Source organism: Cherax quadricarinatus, chromosome 93 (assembly GCF_038502225.1).
Source record: "Cherax quadricarinatus isolate ZL_2023a chromosome 93, ASM3850222v1, whole genome shotgun sequence".
In the NCBI taxonomy this organism is placed as follows: Eukaryota; Metazoa; Arthropoda; class Malacostraca; order Decapoda; family Parastacidae; genus Cherax; species Cherax quadricarinatus.
This window is the reverse complement of record NC_091384.1, coordinates 8850090-8875386: the sequence shown is the minus strand read 5'-3', so window position 1 is coordinate 8875386 and position 25297 is coordinate 8850090. Positions and strand designations below refer to the sequence as shown.

General features: G+C 39.4%; 1 protein-coding gene across 6 annotated transcripts in view; it reads left to right on the top strand.

Annotated features, from left to right (window-relative positions):
* LOC128703487 (uncharacterized) overlaps window positions 1-25297 on the top strand; it is a 111992-nt gene that overhangs the window by 63235 nt on the left and 23460 nt on the right. For all 6 annotated transcript variants that reach the window (XM_070104670.1, XM_070104673.1, XM_070104675.1 and 3 more), the window contains exons 13-14: window positions 16720-16835; window positions 17643-17732. In XM_070104670.1, coding sequence (XP_069960771.1) covers window positions 16720-16835; window positions 17643-17732 — 206 coding nt within the window. The remainder of the gene's footprint in view (window positions 1-16719; window positions 16836-17642; window positions 17733-25297) is intronic.

The window sequence follows — 25297 nt, the reverse complement described above, 5'->3', positions numbered from 1 at the left end:
CATAGTGATAGGTTGGTAGACAGCAACCACCCAGGGAGGTACAGTGGTCTCTCGATAATCGTAGGGCTTGAGAGTTGTAGATTTCGGAAATCATGTCGATATTTTCATATAAACATGGGCTCGCTAATCGTAGATTGACTCGCGAATAGTAGTTCATCCGGGATGTGTACGCGCGCTGTGAGCCGGGGCGGCCTCCCTTCCCAGCCAGTGTGGCATTGTTTACCAGTGAGTGACGGTCCCCTCACTTGCTCCTACGAAATATTTCATAATACGTACACCTACCATTTGGTAGGGTGTGCGAAAGAAGAAAATTAAAGGTGAATACAGGAAAGAGTAAGGTTATGAGGATAACAAAAAGATTAGGTGATGAAAGATTGGATATCAGATTGGAGGGAGAGAGTATGGAGGAGGTGAATGTATTCAGATATTTGGGAGTGGACGTGTCAGCGGATGGGTCTATGAAAGATGAGGTGAATCATAGAATTGATGAGGGAAAAAGGGTGAGTGGTGCACTTAGGAGTCTGTGGAGACAAAGAACTTTGTCCTTGGAGGCAAAGAGGGGAATGTATGAGAGTATAGTTTTACCAACGCTCTTATATGGGTGTGAAGCATGGGTGATGAATGTTGCAGTGAGGAGAAGGCTGGAGGCAGTGGAGATGTCATGTCTGAGGGCAATGTGTGGTGTGAATATAATGCAGAGAATTCGTAGTTTGGAAGTTAGGAGGAGGTGCGGGATTACCAAAACTGTTGTCCAGAGGGCTGAGGAAGGGTTGTTGAGGTGGTTCGGACATGTAGAGAGAATGGAGCGAAACAGAATGACTTCAAGAGTGTATCAGTCTGTAGTGGAAGGAAGGTGGGGTAGGGGTCAGCCTAGGAAAGGTTGGAGGGAGGGGGTAAAGGAGGTTTTGTGTGCGAGGGGCTTGGACTTCCAGCAGGCATGCGTGAGCGTGTTTGATAGGAGTGAATGGAGACAAATGGTTTTTAATACTTGACGTGCTGTTGGAGTGTGAGCAAAGTAACATTTATGAAGGGGTTCAGGGAAACCGGCAGGCCGGACTTGAGTCCTGGAGATGGGAAGTACAGTGCCTGCACTCTGAAGGAGGGGTGTTAATGTTGCAGTTTAAAAACTGTAGTGTAAAGCACCCTTCTGGCAAGACAGTGATGGAGTGAATGATGGTGAAAGTTTTTCTTTTTCGGGCCACCCTGCCTTGGTGGGAATCGGCCAGTGTGATAATAAAAAAATAAAAAAAATACACCTACCATCCGACTTACGGCCTGCTCGACTTACGACCACTTGATTTATGACCGTGTTTTTTATGCCAAATTTCTGGGAAATAAACAACTATTTGTGTTGTACAGTGTTTATCCTAAACCTTACAGTACTAACAGTACAGTACTAACAACATAAAAAGTAAAGTAAAACATGAAATACCAAAATAAAACAATAAAATAGTCATTACAAAAATGTTTTGTTGATATTCAGTAGTAAAGTTCGACTTACGACCATTTCGACTTGGGACCAGTTTCTCTGAACCGAACTCGGTCATAAGTCGGATAGTAGGTGAATTCCTTTTATTATAGTACTTGCAAGTACTAAATAAGCTACCATGGCTCCAAAGAAAGCTCCTAGTGCCAAACCTTTGGTAAAGAAGGTGAGAAATACGATTGAATTTAAGAAAAACATCATTGAACAATATGAAAGTGGCTTAAGTGTGGCCGAACTGGCCAGGATGTATTTACAATTTGAGCACACATACAGAGGTACAAAAAAATACAGATAAGAGCAGCATGCCAAAGCCACTTATACTATGCATAGCATTACGGGCTGGCTTAAAATTAACTTAAGATTAACTAAGCAATGATGAAATCAGTGATAAAACATTAATGTAAACAGATTACTATAAAGCACAAGTGAGTATGACAAAGACAGGTCATATGGTTGCATGCATTGTTGTACATTCAGTCGTATGGAGTATTCTGTTAGGTAGTGTATTTAAAAAATAATAAAGTTAGATTTGGTTTTAGGTTTAACATTTATGTGATATAATTGTGAGAAACATTTAGGATATACAATTTATAAGGTTCAGTTATTCAGTATTTATTTGGTTTTGGGTGAGTAAGTGATCTTTGAGAAGAGACTTGAATTTATAAACAGGTAGTGTTTCTTTTATATTTACAGGTAATGAATTCCAGATTTTAGGGCCTTTTATGTGCATTGAGTTTTTGCATAGTGTGAGATGGACACGAGGAACATCAAAGAGTGATCTGTGCCTTGTGTTATGGTCATGTGTTCTGTTGAGGTTGGCAAGGAGATGTTTGAGGGGAGGGTTAATATCAGAGTTAAGTGTTCTATGTATGTAATAGGTGCAGTAATAAGTATGGATGTTTTGTATGGTGAGTAGGTTTAGTGTATTGAATATTGGTGGAGTGTGCTGCCTGTAGTGAGAATTTATCATTCTAACTGCAGCCTTTTGTTGGGTAATTAGTGGTCTGAGATGGTTAATTGTTGTTGAGCCCCATGCACAAATTCCATAGGTGAGATAGGGGTAAATAAGAGAGTGATATAGGGCCAGGAAGGCTGACTGTGGAGCATAGTACCGTATCTCCGATAGTATGCCTACAGTCTTGGAAATTTTCTTAGAAATTTGTTGTATATGTGTATGAAATTTGAGTCTATTATCAAGGTGGATTCCTAAGAATTTTCCCTCTGTTAGCTTTGTGATAGGTGATCTGTTTATCGTCATGTTAAGAGATACATCTGTAGCTCTGTTACCAAACTGAATGAAGTAGGTTTTGTCAATGTTTAATGTAAGTTTGTTAGTCCTCATCCAGGTAGATATTTTCTGTAATTCGGTATTTACAGTACAGTATTGGCTAGCGTGACTGGGCTCGGGTGGGAGAAGACGTATGTAGTGTCATCTGCAAATAGTGTGGGTTTGAGTAATTGCGAAGCATTTGGTAGGTCATTTATGTATAGGAGAAAGAGAAGAGGGCCAAGGACACTTCCCTGTGGGACACCAACTGTAATTGGTTGTGCAGAAGATTTTGCCCCATTTGCGTACACATATTGGCTTCTGTTGCTGAGGTATGACTTGAGGTAGTTGAGGGAGTGCCCTCTTATACCATAGTGTGACAATTTTACGTGGAGCAAGTCATGGTCAACTGTATCAAAAGCTTTACGTAAGTCAATGAAGATCCCCAGTGGGACTTTTTTCTCTATTGCAGTGTATATATGTTCTAGCATGTGTATAATAGCATCATTAGTATTTTTATTAGGCCTGAATCCAAATTGGCAGGGGTTGAGTATGTTTTGGGAGATAAGGTAGGAGTAGATTCGTTTATGAATTAATTTTTCGAAGATTTTTGAGAGAGGGTGTAAGTTGGATATTGGCCTATAGTTATTCAACTCTGTTTGGTCTCCTCCTTTGTGGATCGGGGTGACCCTTGCTATTTTGAGTACTGTAGGGAAGGTGGAGGATTCAATGGATTTGTTAGTGTTGCAATGATTGGTGATAGCACTTGTGACACTTTTTTGTATATAAAGGGTGGTAAGGTATTTAAATCTCCTGCCTTGTTTTTTAGTGCGTTGATAATAAGGGAGACTTCGTATGGGTTAGTCGGAGCTAGGAACAGTGTGTTCGGGTAGTTGCCGGTGAGGTAGTCATTTGGTGGGGTATCTGAGCTTGGGATTTTATTGGCAAGGTTTTGTCCTATAGTGGAGAAGAAATCATTGAGTTTGTTTGCTGTTTCTGTTGGTGGGAGTTGGGGTTCATCTGATTTTGCTAATTTTATTTCGCTATTTCGTGATATCTTTTTTGTTCCCAGAATTTCTGATAGGGTTTTCCAGGTCTTTTTTATATCACCTCGTAAGTTGGATAATCTGTTCTCATAATACAATTTTTTTGCCCTTCTTATCAGGCTGGTTAGAATTGATGAGTAACGTTTTGTTTGGTCTCTGGTTATGTGACCCATTCTGTACTGTTTTTCATATTGGTGTTTTGTATTTATGGATTTGAGAATGCTGGGTGTTAGCCAGGGACTGTTCAGTCTCTTAGCTGTTATCTGTTTAGTTTTTTTTAGGGCAGTGCTTGTTATAGAGGTATTGGGTCTTTTTTAGAAAATTATTAATACATTCGTCAATATCTGTATAGATTTCTAGCTCAGTGTGCCAGTCAATGTTTGCTACTGCTGTTGTGAAGTTATTAATGGCTGCCTCATTGTGAAGTCTGAAGGTGACTTTAGTAGTGTCTTGGGGTAGTTTACCAAGAGTTGTTATGAGGAAAGTAGGGTAGTGGTCTGTGGTATTATCTGTAATTATGCCTGATTTTAAAGGGGATATGGTGTTGGTCCAGATGTGGTCAAGTAGGGAAACACTAGTCTCTGTAACTCTTGTAGGTTTTGTTACTGTTGGTAGCAACATACAGTTACTCATTGTGTTTGTGAATTCAGTAACGTGTGGGTCCTGGTCTTGCAAGAGATTTATATTGAAGTCACCTGAGAGTAGTAAGTGATCTTTGTTCATGCGTGCATCAGTTATCATACTTCCTAGGTTTTGACTAAATTGGCTAATGTTTGACTGGAACTCTGTAGATGTTTATCAATGTGAGAGGTTTTTGTAGGTATTTGGATTTGAATTTGGCTATTATATATTCCCCATGTTCATCCCTTGTGCAAGTATTAGTGATACATTCTAGTTGGTCTGAGTAGTATATGGCTGTGCCACCCCCTTGTTGGTCTGGCCTACAGTTGTGTATGGCTGTGTAACCAGGAATGGCATAGACATCTGTACTATCAGGCTTTAGCCAGGTTTCAGTTAGTGTAATGATGGACATATTGGCATGTAAGGAATTTAGTAATGCTATGAGGTCATCGTAATGCTTGCTTAAAGATCTGATATTGTAGTTAAAGATAGTTATGATGTTGTTGGCACTGAGAAGTGCCTTTGATTGTTCTGCAGTGTAGTAATTACGGTAACTGTTTGATTCATTTAAGTCATTAAATAAGAGGTTGGTATCAGGATCAATGCTTGTAATCATAAGATTTGTAGTGAATCTATAGTTAGAATTAAGTATAAAACAAAGTAAATAGTCTTAAGCTAAAAAATAGCACCTGAATTATTTAACAAATGTAAAATAATGAGCTAAGGTAGTTTTTTTTTTTGTTTTTAAGCTAAAATAAAGGAGACAATACAAAAGGGACTAATACAAATAGTGATTATCAAATAATGGAGCTTGGGAATATGATAGTAGGTAGTACTATGAAGGTAATTCTTTAAAGTAAGAATTATAGTAGTATAAAATTATAATATAAAAGGGACAATTATAGTAGTATAAAATTATAATATAAAAGGGACTAATATAAGTTGTGGTGAACAATAAAGTGGTAATCAAATAAATGAGCTTTGGAATATAATGGCAAAATTCTGAACTTATTCTACTTTAGCACCTGAGAATAGTACCTTGATTATTTTAACAATTGTGAATATATAAACTAGGGTAGTTATATAAAGCTAAATTAAAGGAGAAAATATATAAGGGACTAAAATTAAGTAATGGTAAACAAAGTTAAATGGACAGATGGTCACTATGAAATAATATTGGTTTAGGAGTAAGATCTGATTTGTAATATTAACCCTTTCAAGGTCCAAGGCCCAAATCTGGAGTCCCGCACCAGTGTCCAAGAATTTAAAAAAAAAAAATTTATTTTTTCTTATGAAATCGTAGAGAATCTTTTTGTGAAGGTAATAAAACAAAAAGTACGAAATTTGGTGGAAAATTGACGAAATTATGCTCTCGCGAATTTTGATGTGTCAGCGATATTTACGAATCGGCGATTTTGCTGACTTTGACTCCCATTTTAGGCCAATTACATTATTCCAATCAACCAAATTCTTAGCTATTTCACTAGTATTACTTCTATTCTATCGATTGAGCACAAGAAACCGCCAAGTCAACTGTTTCAACTACAAAATAAAGTGATCGGAAATTGTTAATTTGGCCAATTTAACACAAAGTTCAAAATATTCCAATTTCAAAATAGGGTCCAGAATGAACAATGTAGGCATTCCTGGCACTAAACTAACATTTCCTCTGTTCATTAGTTATGTTTTGAGGCTTTACAAATAAATAACATTTTGATTTTTTATTCACATAATGAATTTTTATTCACACCAAAAAATAGAAGATTTACTGTTATGCAATACTGTAATAATTGTATAAATATCATCACCATATTTGTGAATGTATATTAGACCCACCAGCTGACGTGTATTAGACGTGTGAGGTCGTTTGTTTACTCTTGAATATCGGCAAAAATTTAGCATTTCTGCTACTTTGAGCTCAGTTTCAAGCCATTTCCAGTGCTAAAACCAATCAAAATCATCTCTATTTCTGTAATATGTCTTCCATTCTATCAAATGAGACCAAGAAATCGCAAATACAACTATAAAAAACATACGAAAAAACACTGCAAAGTTGCTGTTTTAATCGAAAAATCATGATTTCATTTTTTTTCTCTCATTATACACAGTGTGCTGCAGGATCTGTTTTATGTGGTGCACACATACCACATAGATGTATTCTCTCATATCTAGGCCCAAATGTACCACTCACAGTTTATCAGAGTGAGCTGAGCTCATGGCGTAGATCTACGGTTTGGACCCTGAACGTAAAGCCGTAGATCTACGGGACGGACCCTGAAAGGGTTAAATAAATTGAGCAGTTTATTGCACAATAAAAAGTAAAAAAAATGAGGTAGTTGGTACTAGCTAGCAAAAGATAGTTTTGGTACTTGCAAAAAAGTAATTGGAATATACACTAATTGCATACACAATGAAAAGTGATTAAAAAACAAGTAGTGATAAACAAAATTAAATGGACATGTAAGAATAATGAATATTATTAATTTGGAGTAAGATTTGACTTGTAATTTAAAATTATGAGCAATTAATAGCAGTAAGAAAGAAGTATAACAAACCCTATACAACCATATGTTCCATCGTGGCCAAGAAAAAGGAAATCAAGGATGCTGTTGTTGCAAAGGGGGTAAATATGCTGACAAAAATGAGATCACCAGTAATTGAAGAGGTTGAGAAGTTATTATTGGCGTGGATAAACGAGAAACAATTAGCAGGAGATAGTATTATGACGTCGATTATTTGTGAAAAGGCTAGGCAGCTGCACGACGATCTGGTAAAGAAATTGCCTGCAACTAGTGGTGATGTGAGTGAATTTAAGGCAACAAAGGTTGGTCTGAGAGATTTAAGAAGCGTAGTGGCATAGTGTGGTAAGGCATGGTGAGGCTGCCAGTTCGGACAACAAAGTGGCTGAAATTTTTTTTTTTTTTTTTTTAGAAAGGAGGAACACTGCAGCAGGCCTGTTGGCCCATACTAGGCAGGTCCTTTACAATTCATCCCACTAACAAACATTTGACCAACCCAATTTTCAATGCTACCCATGAAATAAGCTCTGATGTGCAATCCCACTCAAATCCAACCCCTCCCACTCATGTACTTATCCAACCTAAATTTGAAACTACTCAAAGTCCTAGCCTCAATAACCCAACTAGGTAGACTGTTCCACTCATCAACTACCCTATTTCCAAACCAATACTTTCCTATGTCCTTTCTAAATCTAAACTTATCTAATTTAAATCCATTACTGCGGGTTCTCTCTTGGAGAGATATCCTCAAGACCTTGTTAATATCCCCTTTATTAATACCTATCTTCCACTTATACACTTCGATCAGGTCTCCCCTCATTCTTCGTCTAACAAGTGAATGTAACTTAAGAGTCTTCAATCTTTCTTCATAAGGAAGATTTCTAATGCTATGTATTAATTTAGTCATCCTACGCTGAATGTTTTCTAACGAATTTATGTCCATTCTGTAATATGGAGACCAGAATTGAGCTGCATAATCTAGGTGAGACCTTACTAATGATGTATAAAGCTGCAGTATGACCTCTGGATTTCTGTTGCTTACACTTCTTGATATAAATCCCAGTAATCTATTTGCTTTATTACGTACGCTTAGGCATTGCTGTCTCGGTTTAAGGTTGCTGCTTACCATAACCCCCAAGTCCTTTTTGCAATCTGTATGGCTAAGTTCTACATTATTTAACTTATAAGTGCTAGGGTTATGGACACTCCCGAGCTTCAGAACCTTGCATTTATCTACATTGAACTGCATCTGCCACTTTTCTGACCAAGAGTAGAGTTTGTCTAAATCCTCCTGAAGTTCCCTAACATCTACGTTTGAATCAATTATCCTACCTATCTTCGTGTCATCGGCGAATTTGCTCATATCACTAGTAATTCCTTCATCAAGATCATTGATATATATTATAAACAACAACGGGCCCAAGACTGATCCCTGTGGAACGCCACTTGTTACAGATCCCCACTCGGATTTAACCCCATTTATGGACACTCTACTTCCTGTCTGTGAGCCATGATTTGATCCACGAGAGCACCCTTCCCCCAATGCCATGAGCTGCTACTTTCTTCAACAGTCTTTGGTGCGGAACTCTATCAAATGCCTTACTAAAATCTAAGTAAATAATATCAAATTCTTTATCGTGGTCAGCAGCCTCAAAAGCTTTACTGAAGAAAGTTAATAAATTAGTTAGACAAGACCGGCCTCTTGTGAATCCATGCTGAGTATCATTAATCAAGCTATGCTTATCGAGATGGCTTCTTATAATCTCAGCTGTAATTGACTCTAGTAATTTGCCTACAATTGAGGTCAGGCTTATTGGGCGGTAATGACTTGTCCCCTGTTTTAAAAATAGGAATTACATTAGCCATCTTCCACATATCAGATACTACACCTGTTTGAAGAGATAAATTAAAAATATTAGTTAATGGTTCACAGACTTCCATTTTACATTCCTTAAGAACCCTTGAAAAAACCTCATCAGGACCCGGTGACTTATTTTGCTTCAGTCGGTCTATCTGCTTCACAACCATTTCACTAGTGACTGTGATGTTACATAATTTATCTTCTTCTGGCCCACTATAAAAATTAATTACCGGAATATTATTAGTGTCTTCCTGTGTAAAAACCGAGAGAAAATAATTATTTAAAATGGAGCACATTTCATTCTCTTTGTCAGTGAGATGCCCATAGTTATTTTTAAGGGGACCTATCTTATCTCTGACTTTTGTTCTATATACCTGGAAAAAACTTCTTGGGTTAGTTTTAGAATCCCTAGCAACTTTAATTTCATAGTCCCTTTTAGCTTTTCTTATCCCCTTTTTAATGTCCCTCTTAATGTCAATATACTGATTCATAAGATGACCCTCGCCTCTTTTGATACGCCTATAAATTCTTTTCTTATGCCCTAGTAGATATTTCAGCCTATTACTCATCCATTTTGGGTCATTTCTATTTGATCTAATTTCTTTAAGGGATAAACGTTCTTTGAGCAGCATGTATTGTGTTCAGAAAACTGTCATATTGATAGCTCTCTTCGTTACCCCAGTCAACAGATGATAAATGTTCTCTAAGCCCATCATAATCTGCTAAGCGAAAATCTGGGACTGTTACTGAGTTATCCCTACTATCATACTGTGATGAACCCAAACTCCTTGAAAATTAGGTCATCCAAGTTTGGAGGATGAACAGGTGCATGAATTCAAGGAGTACATAGAGGCTGAAGGACTGAAACCTGAACAAATGTTCAATTGTGATGAAACAGGCCTCTTTTGGAAGAAAATGCCAAAGAGGACCTACATTACACAGGGCAAAAAGGCACTCCCAGGACACAAGCCTATGAAAGACAGGCTGACGCTCATGTTCTGTGCTAATGCTAGTGGGGATTTCAAAGTGAAGTGTACCATTCTGAAAATCCCAGTGTGTTCAGGAAAAACAATGTTATGAAGAGTAAATTGTGTGTTTTGGAAATCTAATAGTAAGGCATGGGTCACGAGGGACATTTTCGTCGAGTGGTTCAACGAAGTGTTTGGCCCTAGTGTGAAGAATTACCTCCTGGAAAAGAAATTGGATCTCAAGTGCCTCCTAGTAATGGACAATGCATCTGCTCATCCTCCAAACTTGGATGACCTAATTTTCGAGGAGTTTGGGTTCATCACAGTAAAGTTCTTGCCCCCGAATACAACTCCTCTCCTCCAGCCCATGGACCAGCAGGTCATTGCAAACTTTAAAAATCTCTACACCAAAGCAATATTTCAAAGGTGCTTGAATGTGACCTCAGACACTCGCTTGACCTTAAGAGATTTTTGGAGAGAACACTTCAGCATCCTCCACTGCATAACCCTTATAGGTAAGGCTTGGGAGGGAGTGACTACCAGGACTTTGAACTCTGCTTGGAGAAAATTGTGGCCAGATTGTGTCCACAAGAGGGATTTTGAAGGGTTTGGGGCTGACCCTGATGAGCCTATGTCTGTTGTTAAATCTATTGTGGCACTGGGGAGTTCCATGGGGTTGGATGTGAGTTTGGAGGATGTGGAAGAGTTGGTAGAAGACCACAACGAAGAGCTCACCACTGAGGAGTTGCAAGAGCTTCAGCAGGAAGAGCAACAGATCGCAGCTCAGAATCTTGCTGCAGAGGAGGAGGAAGAGAGATGGAAGAAGGTGCCTTCTTTAGAAATTAGGGAAATTTTTGAAATGTGGGGTAAGATGGAAAGATTTATGGAGAAACATCACCCTGACAAGGCTGTTGCAAGCCATGTTGGCAACATGTACAGTGAGTCTTGGCCCATTTTAGGGAAGTGTTAAAGAGATGCCATAAACAGAGCTCTCTGGACAGTTATTTTGTGAGACAGACCTCCAGTGACTCTCAAGGTGGTCCTAGTGGCATTAAGAAACAGAGAAGAGAAGTAACCCCAGAAAAGCACTTGGTACCTGAGGTGTTGATGGAAGGAGATTCCTCTTCCAAACTATAAACAATCCACTCTCTCTCCTCCTCCAGTCTCCCATACACTAAGAAGAATCTCCAATAAAGGTAAGTGTTATGCTGTTAACCCTTTGAGGGTCCGTCCCGTAGATCTACGGCTTTACGTTCAGGTTCCAAACTGTAGATCTACGTCATGAGCTCAGCTCACTCTGATAAACTGTGAGTGGTACATTTGGGCCTAGATATGAGAGAATACATCTATGTGGTATGTGTGCACCACATAAAACAGATCCTGCAGCACGCTGTGTATAATGAGAGAAAAAAAACTGAAATCATGATTTTTCGATTAAAACAGCGACTTTGCAGTGTTTTTTCGTATGTTTTTTATAGTTCTATTTGCGATTTCTTGGTCTGATTTGATAGAATGGAAGACATATTACAAAAATAGAGATGATTTTGATTGGTTTTAGCACTGGAAATGGCTTGAAACTGAGCTCAAAGTAGCAGAAATGTTAAATTTTTGCCGATATTCAAGAGTAAACAAACGACCTCACACATCTAATACACGTCAGCTGGTGGGTCTAATATGCATTCACAAATATGGTGATGATATTTATACAATTATTACAGTATTGCATAACAGTAAATCTTCTATTTTTTTGGTGTGAATAAAAATTCATTATGTGAATAAAAAATCAAAATGGAATTTATTTGTAAAGCCTCAAAACGTAACTAATGAACAGAAGAAATGTTAGTTTAGTGCCAGGAATACCTACATTGTTTATTCTGGACCCTATTTTGAAATTGGAATATTTTGAACTTTGTGTTAAATTGGCCAAATTAACAATTTCCGATCACTTTATTTTGTAGTTGAAACAGTTGACTTGGCGATTTCTTGTGCTCAATCGATAGAATAGAAGTAATACTAGTGAAATAGCTAAGAATTTGGTTGATTGGAATAATGTAATTGGCCTAAAATGGGAGTCAAAGTCGGCAAAATCGCCGATTCGTAAATATCGCTGACACATCAAAATTCGCGAGAGCATAATTTCGTCAATTTTCCATCAAATTTCGTACTTTTTGTTTTATTACCTTCACAAAAAGATTCTCTACTACTTCATAAGAAAAAATAAATTTTTTTTTTTTTTTTTTTAAATTCTTGGACACTGGGGCACCACTTCAGATTTGGGCCTTGGACCCTGAAGGGGTTAATGTTTCATTCATCATTTCCCATTGTATTGTTTATGTACTACATCTATATTTCATGTAAAAAATTTTTTGTTTTAATACTTCTGGGTGTCAGGAATGGATTAATTGTATTTACATTATTTCTTATGGGGAAAATTGATTCGAAAATCGTAGATTTCAATAATAGTAGCACCTCCAGGAACAGATTAAATACGATAAACGAGGGACCACTGTACTACTGTCCTGCCAAGTGAGTGTAAAATGAAATCCTTTAATTGTTTTACATGACGGTAGGATTGCTGCTTTTTTTTTCTCTCTCTCTCATAAACTTGCAAGATTTCAGATACATCTTGCTACTTCTACTTATACTTACGTCACACTACACATGCATGTACAAGCATATACAGTGGACCCCCGCATAACGATATTAATCCGTTCCAGAGAGCTCATTGTTATGCAAAATTATCGTTATGCAAATGAATTTTCCCCATAAGAAATAATGGAAATCAAATTAATCCGTGCAAGACACCCCAAAGTATGAAAAAAAAAAATTTTACCACATGAAATACTAATTTTAATAAAACTGAAAAAGGCATGCACAATTACATGACACTTACCTTTATTGAAGATCTGGTGATGATTGATGGGATGGGAGGAGGAGAGAGTCTTAGTGTTTAGAAGGGAAATCCCCTTCCATTAAGACTTGAGGTGTCAAGTCCTTTTCTGGGGTTACTTCCCTTCTTTTAATGTCACTAGGACCAGCTTCAGAGTCACTGGACTTCTGTCGCACAACATATCTGTCCATAGTGGCCTGTACCTCTCGTTCCTTTATGACTTCCCTAAAGTGTTTCACAACATTGTCAGTGTAATAGTCACCAGCACGGCTTGCAATAGCTGTGTGAGGGTGATTTTCATCCATAAAGGTTTGCACTTTCAGCCACATTGCACAGATTTCCTTAATCTTTGTAGTAGGCAACTTCTTCAATTTCTCTCTCCCCTCCTCCGAACCAGTTTTCTCAGGTCTGGCCTCTTGCTGTTGAAGTTGATTTAGCAGCTCATCAGTGGTTAGTTCTTCATTGTCGTCCTCCACCAACTCTTCCACATCCTCCCCACTAACCTCCAACCCCAAGGACTTTCCCAATGCCACAATGGATTCCTCAACTGGCATACTCCTCTCAGGGTTAGCCTGAAACCCTTCAAAATCCCTTTGGTCTACACATTCTGGCCACAGTTTCTTCCAAGCAGAGTTCAAGGTCCTCTTAGTCACTCCCTCCCAAGCCTTACCTATTAGGTTTACACAATTGAGGATATTAAAGTGATCTTTCCAAAACTCTCTTAGTCAGTTGAGTTTCTGAGGTCACTACAAAGCACCTTTCAAACAGAGCTTTTGTGTATAGTTTTTTGAAGTTTGCAATAACCTGCTGGTCCATGGGGTGCAGGAGAGGAGTGGTATTAGGAGGCAAAAACTTCACCTTAATGAAGCTCATGTCCCCATAAAGTCGCTCTGCCACGTCTGTAGGATGACCAGGGGCATTGTCTAACACCAGGAGGCACTTAAGGTCTAATTTCTTTTCAGTTAGGTAATTTTTCACAGTGGGGGCAAATGCATGGTGTAACCAGTCATAGAAAAAGTCCCTAGTGACCCATGCCTTACTGTTTGCCCTCCACAGCACACACAAATTAGCCTTGAGGATATTCTTTTGCCTGAACGCTCTGGGAGTTTGAGTGATACACTAATAAAGGCTTCACTTTGCAATCACCACTAGCGTTAGCACAGAATAAAAGAGTAAGCCTGTCTTTCATAGGCTTATGTCCTGGGAGTGCCTTTTCCTCCTCAGTAATGTAGGTCCTGCTTGGCATTTTCTACCAAAACAGACCTGTTTCATCACAATTAAACACTTGTTCAGGTTTCAGTCCTTCACTGTCTATGTACTCCTTGAATTCCTGCACATATTTTTCAGCTGCTTTGTGGTCCGAACTGGCAGCCTCACCATGCCTTATCACACTATGTATGCCACTACGCTTCTTAAATCTCTCAAACCAACCTTTGCTGGCCTTAAATTCACTCGCATCATCACTAGTTGCAGGCATTTTTTTAATTAAATCCTCATGCAACTTCCTAGCCTTTTCACTTATGATCACTTGAGAGATGCTATCTCCTGCTATCTGTTTTTCATTTATCCATACCAATAAGAGTCTCTCAACATCTTCCATCACTTGCAATCTCTGTTTCGAAAACACAGTTGAACCTTTGGCAAGAACAGCTTCCTTGATTGCCGTTTTGTTGCCCACAATAGTAGCGATGGTTGATTGGGGTTTATTATACAACCTGGCCAGCTCGGAGACACGCACTCCACTTTCATACTTACCAATGATCTCTTTCTTCATCTCTATAGTAATTCTCACCCTTATTGCTGTAGGGTTGGCACTAGAAGCTTTCTTGGGGCCCATGGTCACTTATTTTGCAGATAAAATCACCAAAAACACTGTAATAATACGAAATGTTCCGATTGTATGCTTGGATGTTACCGCAGAGGCTGGCTGGTAAACAATGCCACCGGCGGAACATGCGAGGCTGGCTCAGGCCGCACATTAGACGCGTCTCGGATGAACAGCGTTGAGCGGGGTTTTAGCGGTATGCGAGGCAAAATCTTAGCGATAAAATGTATCGGTATGCGGATTTAACGTTATGTAAGGCCAACGGTATGCGGGGGTCCACTGTATATATATACATATACCCCTCTGGGTTTTCTTCTATTATTTTACTAGTTCTTGTTTGTTTCCTCTTATCTCCATGGGGAAGTGGAACAGAATTTTTCCTCCGTAAGCTGTGTGTCGTAAAATGCGACTAAAATGCCTGAAGCAAGGGGCTAGTAACCCCTTCTCCTATATACAATACTAAAGTTAAAAAGAGAAGCTTTTGTTTTTCTTTTTGGGTCACCCTGCCTCAGTGGGATATGGCAAGTTTGTTGAAAGAAAGAAAAGAATAGGTTGGTAGACAGCAACCACCAAGGGAGGTACTACCATCCTATAAATGTATAAATTCAAGGATTATGTGGATTAAAATAAGGGTCAGATGTGAAAAGTGAGTCATAATAAGTGCGCATGCACCTGGAGAAGAGAGGAGTGTAGAGGAGAGAGATTTTGGGAAATGTTAAGCGAATGTGTAGGAACTTTTGAGCCAAGTGAGAGAGTAATTGTGGTAGGGGATCTAAATGCTAAAGTAGGAGAAGCATTTAGAAAGGGTGTGGTAGGTAAGTTTGGGGTGCCAGATGTAAATGATAATGGGGAGTGTTTGATTGAACTTTGTATAGAAAGGGGTTTGGTTATAGGCAAGACACATTTTAAGAAAAAAAATAATAAGTATACAAGATATGATGTAGGGCAAAATGACAGTAGTTTGTTGGACCACGTATTGGTAGATAAGACTGTTGGGTAGACTTCAGGATGTACATGTTTATAGAGGGGCCACAGATATATCAATCACTTTTTAGTTGTAGCTACAGTGAGAGTAAAAGGTAGATGGGATACAAGGAAAATAGAAGCAGCAAGTAAGAGAAGTGAAGGTTTATAAACTAAAGGAGGAGGGAGTTAGAGTAAGATATAAACAGCTATTGGATGATAGATGGACTAGTGAGAGTATCGGCAGTAGGGTCAAAGATGTATGGGGTAGGCTTAAGAATGTAGTGTTAGTGTTATCCAGAGGGCAAGACAGTGATGAAGTGAATGATAATGAAAGTGTTTCTTCTTTTTTGGGCCACCCTACTTTGGTGGGTAATGGCCAATGTGTTAAAAGAATAATAGTAACAATAATAACAAAGAATAATAATAGTGATAATGATTAATTTATTTCCACAATTTTCATAGAAGTTTAGTTAACAATATTTTAACAGATAGTTAGTCCCTGGTTGTAGTGAACATAATAAATACAGTTAGTGTACAACGAAAACCTGTAATTGTTTTACATGATGGTAGGATTGCTGGTGTGTCTTGTCTGTCTCATAAACATGCAAGATTTCAGGTACGTCTTGCTACTTCTACTTGCACTTGGGTTACATTACACATACATCTACAAGCATATATCTACACACCCCTCTGGGTTTTCTTTTATTTTCTTTCTAGTTCTTGTTCTTGTTTATTTCCTCTGATCTCCATGGGGAAGTGGAACAGAATTCTTCCTCCGTAAGCCATGTGTGTTGTAAGAGGCGACTAAAATGCCGGGAGCAAGGGGCTAGTAACCCCTTCTCTCATATAAATTACTAAATTTAAAAGAGAAACTTTCGTTTTTCTTTTTGGGCCACCCTGCCTTGGTGGGATATGGCCAGTGTGTTGAAAGAAGGAACATTTATTAATGTATCACTGACTGCAATGACCAGTTGTTAGTGACCAGTGTCTCAACACTGAAATGTTTCTTGGGAAATGATCAAAACTTGCTCATGTGTCTTGACCTTAACTAACCATTAACTAATTTTTAAGAATATAAGGAAGGAAGGACCACTGCAGTAGGCCTACTGGCCCATGCTAGGCAGGTTCACCTCACACCTGCTCAAAAGCAGCACAGTAGTGGGCCTACTAGCCCATGCTAGGCAGCTCTTTCTCACACCCATTCATGTACTTATCTAACTTATTTTTAAAGCCACACAAGGTTTGTTTGCGACTCTACCTGGCTTTACAGGTGAAGCTGCGTATTTAGATGACATACCATATCATCCTAATGAGCTTCATGGAGCCTTTGTCCACACCACCGTGGCTAATGCTAAGCTCAAGTCAGTCGACACTACTGAAGCCATGGTAAGTTCAGATTGAAGTTTTTATAGTGACCTGGACTCGAGTCTTGGACCATCTGGTGACCCGGACTTCAGTCCTGGAGGGTCTGGTGACCTAGGCTCGATGTATTCATGTTGGTAGAATTACCGACAATATTTTAGGCAAATGGACATAAGTGCAACTAATGTGACATTTTATTATGGCAACGTTTCACTCTCCTGGAGCTTATCAAGCCATGTACTTCTTTAACGGCTTGATAAAGCTCCTGGAGAGCGAAACGTTGTCACAATAAAATGTCACATTAGTTGCACTTGTGTCCTTTTACCTAACATCTAGACTCAAGTCCTGGAAGCTGGGCAGTACAAATCAACATACAAAAATCACATCTAGAGACTACTAACACTTTGCAGTGATGACAAAGGCTGTAAGTTGTGAAAAAGGCACCTTTGTATTGAAGTTCTGAGATGTTTCACCTGTGGAACTTGAGAAAACTTGTTCCACAGGTACAATGATTTGATCAAGTTTGTTTCTGCAACTGTCTTTATCAGTAGAAAAAATTGACTCAATAGATAAAACTTTATAAAATCAATAGTGACTTGCTAGAGTGAGAGAGCTTTACCACAATACCCTGGCTACCACAATTCATAACTATCCCATTTACAAGATGGTCCTCACGACAGTGTTGTGGTCCTGGACTAGTCTCAGGTCATGACCAATAACAGTAGGACTTTAATATAAAAAACTAACAGAGGGAAATTTCCCAAGTGTCCATTAAACCATGAGTCTTGTTTATCAGAGACGAGTCTTAAGATGAGTTCGTGTTCCTTACAGAAGGTGGCAGGTGTGGTGACTTTCGTGAATGCGTCAGACATCCCAGGCACTAACAGTTTCGTTGTGAATGCTGGGCCTTTCCCTGACCCGGTAAGTTGACACTGCTTTAGTCTCTGTGTAGAAATGGTTTAAAAAGCCCACAAGTTGATAAATGGGACACTTGTCACATGTTTGGGTATCTTTGATTCTGGAAATGTTTCGCCAGCCAGTGGTTTCTTTGGTTCAGTGTAGAGAAAGATGGAAGACAAGGAGTTTGAGGTTCTCAGTCCCTCAACCGGGAGTTGATGTGCTCAGTCCATCAATCTTAAGAAAAGTACTTTTATTAGGATTCATGGATTAAACACACACACTCCAGGTTTAGGGACTGATAACCTCACACTCCTCCTCACCTTACACCTTTCTCTACACTAGAATGAAGAAGCCACTGGCTGGCAAAACGTTTCCAGAATCAAGATACCTTAGTCTCTATAGTGTCTTGTGGATAACTGGAGCAGGAGAATCAAGCCTCCCCCACTGTGGAACTATCCCAACTAACAACAGGATGGTCATGGGATACGTTAGTGATATTAAACTACTATACTATTACATCAATAGTCTTGATATTAAACCTTAAACTGTCCAAACGTAGATCTACATTCACTCGTGTAGCACTCTGAACGTAGATCTACATTTTTCTTTACATAAGAAAGCGTGTAAAATCAAACGTAGATCTATGTTCGGAGCGCTAAGCGAGTGAACGTAGATCTATGTTTGGACAGTTTAAGGGTTAATGACAGAAGGATCAAGCCTTCAACATTTCTTATATGTATTGTATTATCAGTAGGGAATAATTTATATTTTCATGTGCATTCTTCTTCTTTCCACAAACTGGCCGTTTCCCACCGAGGCAGGGTGGCCCAAAAGATAAACAGAAGCTTCTCTTTGTGACTTAAGTACTGTATAAAAGAGAAGGGGATACTAGTCCCTTGCTCCCGGCATTTTAGTTGCCTCCTACGACACGCATGGCTTGTGGAGGAAAAATTCTGTTCCACTTCCCCATGGAGATCAGAGGAAATAAACAAGAACTAGTAAGAAAACAAAAGAAAACCCAGTGGGGTGTGCATATATATGCTTGTACATGCAAGTGTAGTATGACCTAAGTGTAAGTAGAAATAGCAAGATGTACCTGAAATCTTGCATGTTTACGAGACAGACAGAAAAAAGAAACCAGCAATCCTACCATCATGTAAAACAATTACAGGTTTTTGTTTCACATTCCCTTGGCAGGATGATAATACAGTGGAACCTCAAATATTGAACTTTCTTCATTCCAGACGGCTGTTCAGGTGCCGTTACCGAATTAATTTATTCCCATCAGGGATAATGTAAATTAGATTAGTTCATTTCAGATCCTCAAAAATACACTTACAAAAGCACTTACAAAAATACACTTACATAATTGGTCGAGGTTGGAGCAGTTCATTAGCTGAGGTTCCACTGTACTTCCCTGGGCAGTTGCTGTCTACCAACCTACTAAATAAATAAATAAATACAAAAAAGTATATAATACATATTTTATGAAAGAGGATAAATAAGTATACAAGGTATGATATAGCACGTAATGAAAGTTTTAGATTACATATTGGTGGATAAAAGGTTGATGGGTAGGCTCCAGGATGTACATGTGTATAGAGGGCCAATTGATACATCGGATCATTTAGTTGTAGCTACAGTTAGAGTAAGAGGTAGATGGGACAAAAGGAAAATGACAACAACAAGAAAGAGAGGTGAAAGTGTATAAACTAAGGGAAGAGGAAGTTAGGGTGAGATATAAGCAACTATTGGCAGAAAGGTGAGCTGGTGCAAGTATGAGTAGTGGGGGGGAGTTGAAGAGGGTTGGAATAGTTTTAAAAATGCAGTATTAGAATGTGGGGCAGAAGTTTGTGGTTATAGGAGGGTGGGGGCAGGAGGAAAGATGAGTGATTGGTGGAATGATGAAGTAAAGGGTGTGATAAAAGAGAAAAAGATAGCTTATGAGAAGTTTTTACAAAGCAGAAGTGTTATAGGAAGAGCAGAGTATATGGAGAGTAAAAGAAAGATGAAGAGAGTGGTGAGAGAGTGCAAAAGGAGAGCAGATGATAGTGGGAGAGACACTGTCAAGAATTTTGATGAAAATAAGAAAAAAATTTGGAGTGAGATAAAAAAGTTAAAGCCTAGGGAACGAATGGATTTCAGCTAAAAACAGTAGAGGAGTCAGTAGATGGGGAGCTGGAGGTATAGGGTAGATGGCAGGAATACTTTGAGGAACTTTTAAATGTCAATGAAGAAAGGGAGGCGGTAATTTCATGCACTAGCCAGGGAGGTATAACATCTTTGAGGAGTGAAGAAGAGCAGGATGTGAGTATGGGGGAGGTGCATGAGGCATTACATAGAATGACTGGGGGTAAAGCAGCAGGAACTGATGGGATCATGACAGAAATGTTAAAAGCAGGTGAGGATATAGTGTTGGAGTGGTTGGTATTTTGTTTAATGTATGAAAGAGGGGAAGGTACCTAGGGATTGGCAGTGTGTGTTTACCTGGAGTTTACCTGGAGAGAGTTCCGGGGGTCAACGCCCCCGTGGCCCGGTCTGAGACCAGGCCGCCTGGTGGATCAGAGCCTGATCAACCAGGCTGTTGCTGCACGCAAACCAACGTACGAGCCACAGCCCGGCTGATCAGGAACCGACTTTAGGTGCTTGTCCAGTGCCAGCTTGAAGACTGCCAGGGGTCTGTTGGTAATCCCCCTTATGTATGCTGGGAGGCAGTTGAACAGTCTCGGGCCCCTGACACTTATTGTATGGTCTCTTAACGTGCTAGTGACACCAGTGCTTTTCATTGGGGGGATGTTGCATCGTCTGCCAAGTCTTTTGCTTTCGTAGTGAGTGATTTTCGTGTGCAAGTTTGGTACTAGTCCCTCTAGGATTTTCCAGGTGTATATAATCATGTATCTCTCCTGCCTGCGTTCCAGGGAATACAGGTTTAGGAACTTCAAGCGCTCCCAGTAATTGAGGTGTTTTATCTCTGTTATGTGCGCCGTGAAGGTTCTCTGTACATTTTCTAGGTCAGCAATTTCACCTGCCTTGAAAGGTGCTGTTAGTGTGCAGCAATATTCCAGCCTAGATAGAACAAGTGACCTGAAGAGTGTCATCATGGGCTTGGCATCCCTCGTTTTGAAGGTTCTCATTATCCATCCTGTCATTTTTCTAGCAGATGCGATCGATACAATGTTATGGTCCTTGAAGGTGAGATCCTCCGACATGATCACTCCCAGATCTTTGACGTTGGTGTTTCGCTCTATTTTGTGGCCAGAATTTGTTTTGTACTCTGATGAAGATTTAATTTCCTCGTGTTTACCATATCTGAGTAATTGAAATTTCTCATCGTTGAACTTCATATTGTTTTCTGCAGCCCACTGAAAGATTTGGTTGATGTCCGCCTGGAGCCTTGCAGTGTCTGCAATGGGAGACAGTCATGCAGATTCGGGTGTCATCTGCAAAGGAAGACACGGTGCTGTGGCTGACATCCTTGTCTGTCAGATATGAGGATGAGGAACAAGATGGGAGAGAGTACTGTGCCTTGTGGAACAGAGCTTTTCACCGTGCCTGCCTCGGACTTTACTCTGTTGACTACTACTACTCTGTGTTCTGTTAGTGAGGAAATTATAGATCCATTGACCGACTTTTCCTGTTATTCCTTTAGCACGCATTTTGTGCGCTATTATGCCATGGTCACACTTGTCGAAGGCTTTTGCAAAGTCTGTATATATTACATCTGCATTCTTTTTGTCTTCTAGTGCATCTAGGACCTTGTCGTAGTGATCCAATAGTTGAGACAGACAGGAGCGACCTGTTCTAAACCCATGTTGCCCTGGGTTGTGTAACTGATGGGTTTCTAGATGGGTGGTGATCTTGCTTCTTAGGACCCTTTCAAAGATTTTTATGATATGGGATGTTAGTGCTATTGGTCTGTAGTTCTTTGCTGTTGCTTTACTGCCCCCTTTGTGGAGTGGGGCTATGTCTGTTGTTTTTAGTAACTGTGGGACGACCCCCGTGTCCATGCTCCCTCTCCATAGGATGGTAAAGGCTCGTGATAGGGGCTTCTTGCAGTTCTTGATGAACACGGAGTTCCATGAGTCTGGCCCTGGGGCAGAGTGCATGGGCATGTCATTTATCGCCTGTTCGAAGTCATTTGGCGTCAGGATAACATCAGATAGGCTTGTGTTAACCAAATTCTGTGGCTCTCTCATAAAAAATTCATTTTGATCTTCGACTCTGTCTGGTTAGTGGCTTGCTAAAAACTGAGTCATATTGGGACTTGAGTAGCTCACTCATTTCCTTGCTGTCATCTGTGTAGGACCCATCTTGTTTAACCCTTTCAGGGTCCAAGGCCAAAATCTGAAGTGGTGCCCCAGTGTCCAAGAATTTAAAAAAAAAAAATTTTTATTTTTTTCTTATGAAATGGTAGAGAATCTTTTTGTGAATGTAATAAAACAAAAAGTACGAAATTTGTTGGGAAATTGATGAAATTATGCTCTCGTGAATTTTGATGTGTCAGCGATATTTACGAATCGGCGATTTTGCCGACTTTGACTCCCATTTTAGGCCAATTACATTATTCCAGTCGACCAAATTCTAAGCTATTTCACTAGGATTACTTCTATTCTATCGATTGAGCACAAGAAATCGCCAAGTCAACTGTTTCAACTACAAAATAAAGTGACCAGAAATTGGTAATTTGGCCAATTTAACACAAAGTTCAAAATATTCCAATTTCAAAATAGGATCCAGAATAAACAATGTAGGTATTCCTGGCACTAAACTAACATTTCCTCTGTTCATTAGTTACGTTTTGAGGCTTTACAAATAAATTCCATTTTGATTTTTTATTCACATAATGAATTTTTATTCACACCAAAAAATAGAAGATTTACTGTTATGCAATATTGTAATAATTGTATAAATATCATCACCACATTTATGAATGTATATTAAACCCACCAGCTGACGAGTATTAGATGTGTGAGGTCGTTTGTTTACTCTTGAACATCGGCAAAAATTTAACATTTCCGCTTCTTTGAGCTCGGTTTCAAGCCATTTCCAGTGCTAAAACCAATCAAAATTATCTCTATTTCTGTAATATGTCTTCCATTCTATCAAATGAGACCAAGAAATCACAAATACAACTATAAAAAACATACAAAAAAACACTGCAAAGTCGCTGTTTTAATCGAAAATCACGGTCCCAGTTTTTTTCCTCTCATTATACACAGTGTGCTGCAGGATTTGTTTTATGTGGTGCACACATACCACATAGATGTATTCTCTCATATCTAGGCCCAAATTTACCACTCAGTTTATCAGAGTGAGCTGAGCTCATGACGTAGATCTACGGTTTGGACCCTGAACGTAAAGCCGTAGATCTACGGGACAGACCCTGAAAGGGTTAAGTAAAGACCCAATACTGGATGTTGTTCTCGACTTTGATTTATCATAGGAGAAGAAATACTTTGGGTTTCTTTCGATTTCATTTATGGCTTTTAGTTCTTCCCGTGATTCCTGACTCGTATAAGATTCCGTTAGCTTAAGTTCGATGTTTGCTCTTTCTCTGACCAGTGTCTCCCTACACATTTCAGATACATTGACCTCTTTTAGCCACTCTGTTATTCTTTTCCGTCGCCTGTAAAGGGAGCGCCTGTCTTTCTATTTTACATCTACTCCTCCTTTTTCTTAGAGGAATAAGTCTTGTGCATACATCGAGTGCCACCAAGTTAATCTGTTCTAGGCATAAGTTGGGGTCTGTGTTGCTTAGTATATCTTCCCAGCTTATATCGGTTAGGACTTGGTTTACTTGGTCCCACTTTGTTTTTGTTATTGAAGTTGAATTTGGTGAATGCTCCCTCGTGACTATCTCATTTTGTCGGTATGGGGCTCCACGCATACATGTCTGAACCTCAATTATGTTGTGATCTGAATATATTGTTTTTGATATGGTGACATTTCTTATCAGATCATCATTGTTAGTGAAGATGAGGTCTAGTGTATTCTCCATTCTAGTAGGCTCTATTATTTACTGGTTTAAATTGAATTTTGTGCAGAGATTTAAAAGCTCGTGTGAGTGAGAGTTTTCATCTAAGCTGCCTCCTGGTGTTATTACTGCAACAATATTATTTGCTATATTCCTCCATTTTAGGTGCCTTAAGTTGAAATCCCCCAGGAGCAAGATGTTGGGTGCAGGAGCTGGAAGATTTTCCAGACAGTGGTCAATTTTTAACAGCTGTTCCTGGAATTGCTGGGATGTTGCATCCGGAGGCTTGTAGACTACCACAATGACTAGGTTTTGGTTCTCGACCTTTACTGCTAAAACTTCCACTACATCATTTGAGGCATTAAGCAGTTCTGTGCAAACAAGTGACTCTGCAATGTACAGGCCAACTCCCCCCCCCCTTTTGCCTGTTCACTCTGTCACATCTGTATAGGTTGTAACCTGGGATCCATATTTCGTTGTCTAAGTGATCCTTTATGTGTATATATATGTATATTATATATTTAGTGTCTAGGTAGTAGGTTGGTAGACAGCAACCACCCAGGGAGGTACTACCGTCCTGCCAAATGAGTGTGAAATGAAAACCTGTAATTGTTTTGCATGATGGTAGGATTGCTGGTGTCTTTTTCCTGTCTCATAAACATGCAAGATTTCAGGTACATCTTGCTACTTCTACTGACACTTAGGTCACACTACACATGCATGTACAAGCATATATATGTACACACCCCTCTGGGGTTTCTTCTATCTTCTTACTAATTCTTGTTCCTATTTCCTCTTATTTCCATGGGGAAGTAGAACAGAATTCTTCCTCCATAAGCCTTGCATGTCGTAGGAGGCAACTAAAATGCCAGGAGCAAGGGGCTAGTAACTCCATCTCTTGTATACAGTCCTAAAGTTAAATCGGAGAAACTTTTATTTTTCCTTTTAGGCCACCCTGCCTTGGTGGGATACGGCCGGTTTGTTAAAAAAAAAAAAGGAGGTGCGGGATTACCAAAACTGTTGTCCAGAGGGCTGAGGAAGGGTTGTTGAGGTGGTTCGGACATGTAGAGAGAATGGAGCGAAACAGAATGACTTCAAGAGTGTATCAGTCTGTAGTGGAAGGAAGGCGGGGTAGGGGTCGGCCTAGGAAGGGTTGGAGGGAGGGGGTAAAGGAGGTTTTGTGTGCGAGGGGCTTGGACTTCCAGCAGGCATGCGTGAGCGTGTTTGATAGGAGTGAATGGAGACAAATGGTTTTTAATACTTGACATGCTGTTGGAGTGTGAGCAAAGTAACATTTATGAAGGGATTCAGGGAAACCGGCAGGCCGGACTTGAGTCCTGGAGATGGGAAGTACAGTGCCTGCACTCTGAAGGAGGGGTGTTAATGTTGCAGTTTAAAAACTGTAGTATAAAGCACCCTTCTGGCAAGACGGTGATGGAGTGAATGATGGTGAAAGTTTTTCTTTTTCGGGCCACCCTGCCTTGGTGGGAATCGGCCGGTGTGATAAAAAAAAAAAAAAAAAAAAAAAAAAAAAAAAAAAAAAAAAATATATATATATATATATATATATATATATATATATATATATATATATATTATGTGTGTGTGTGCA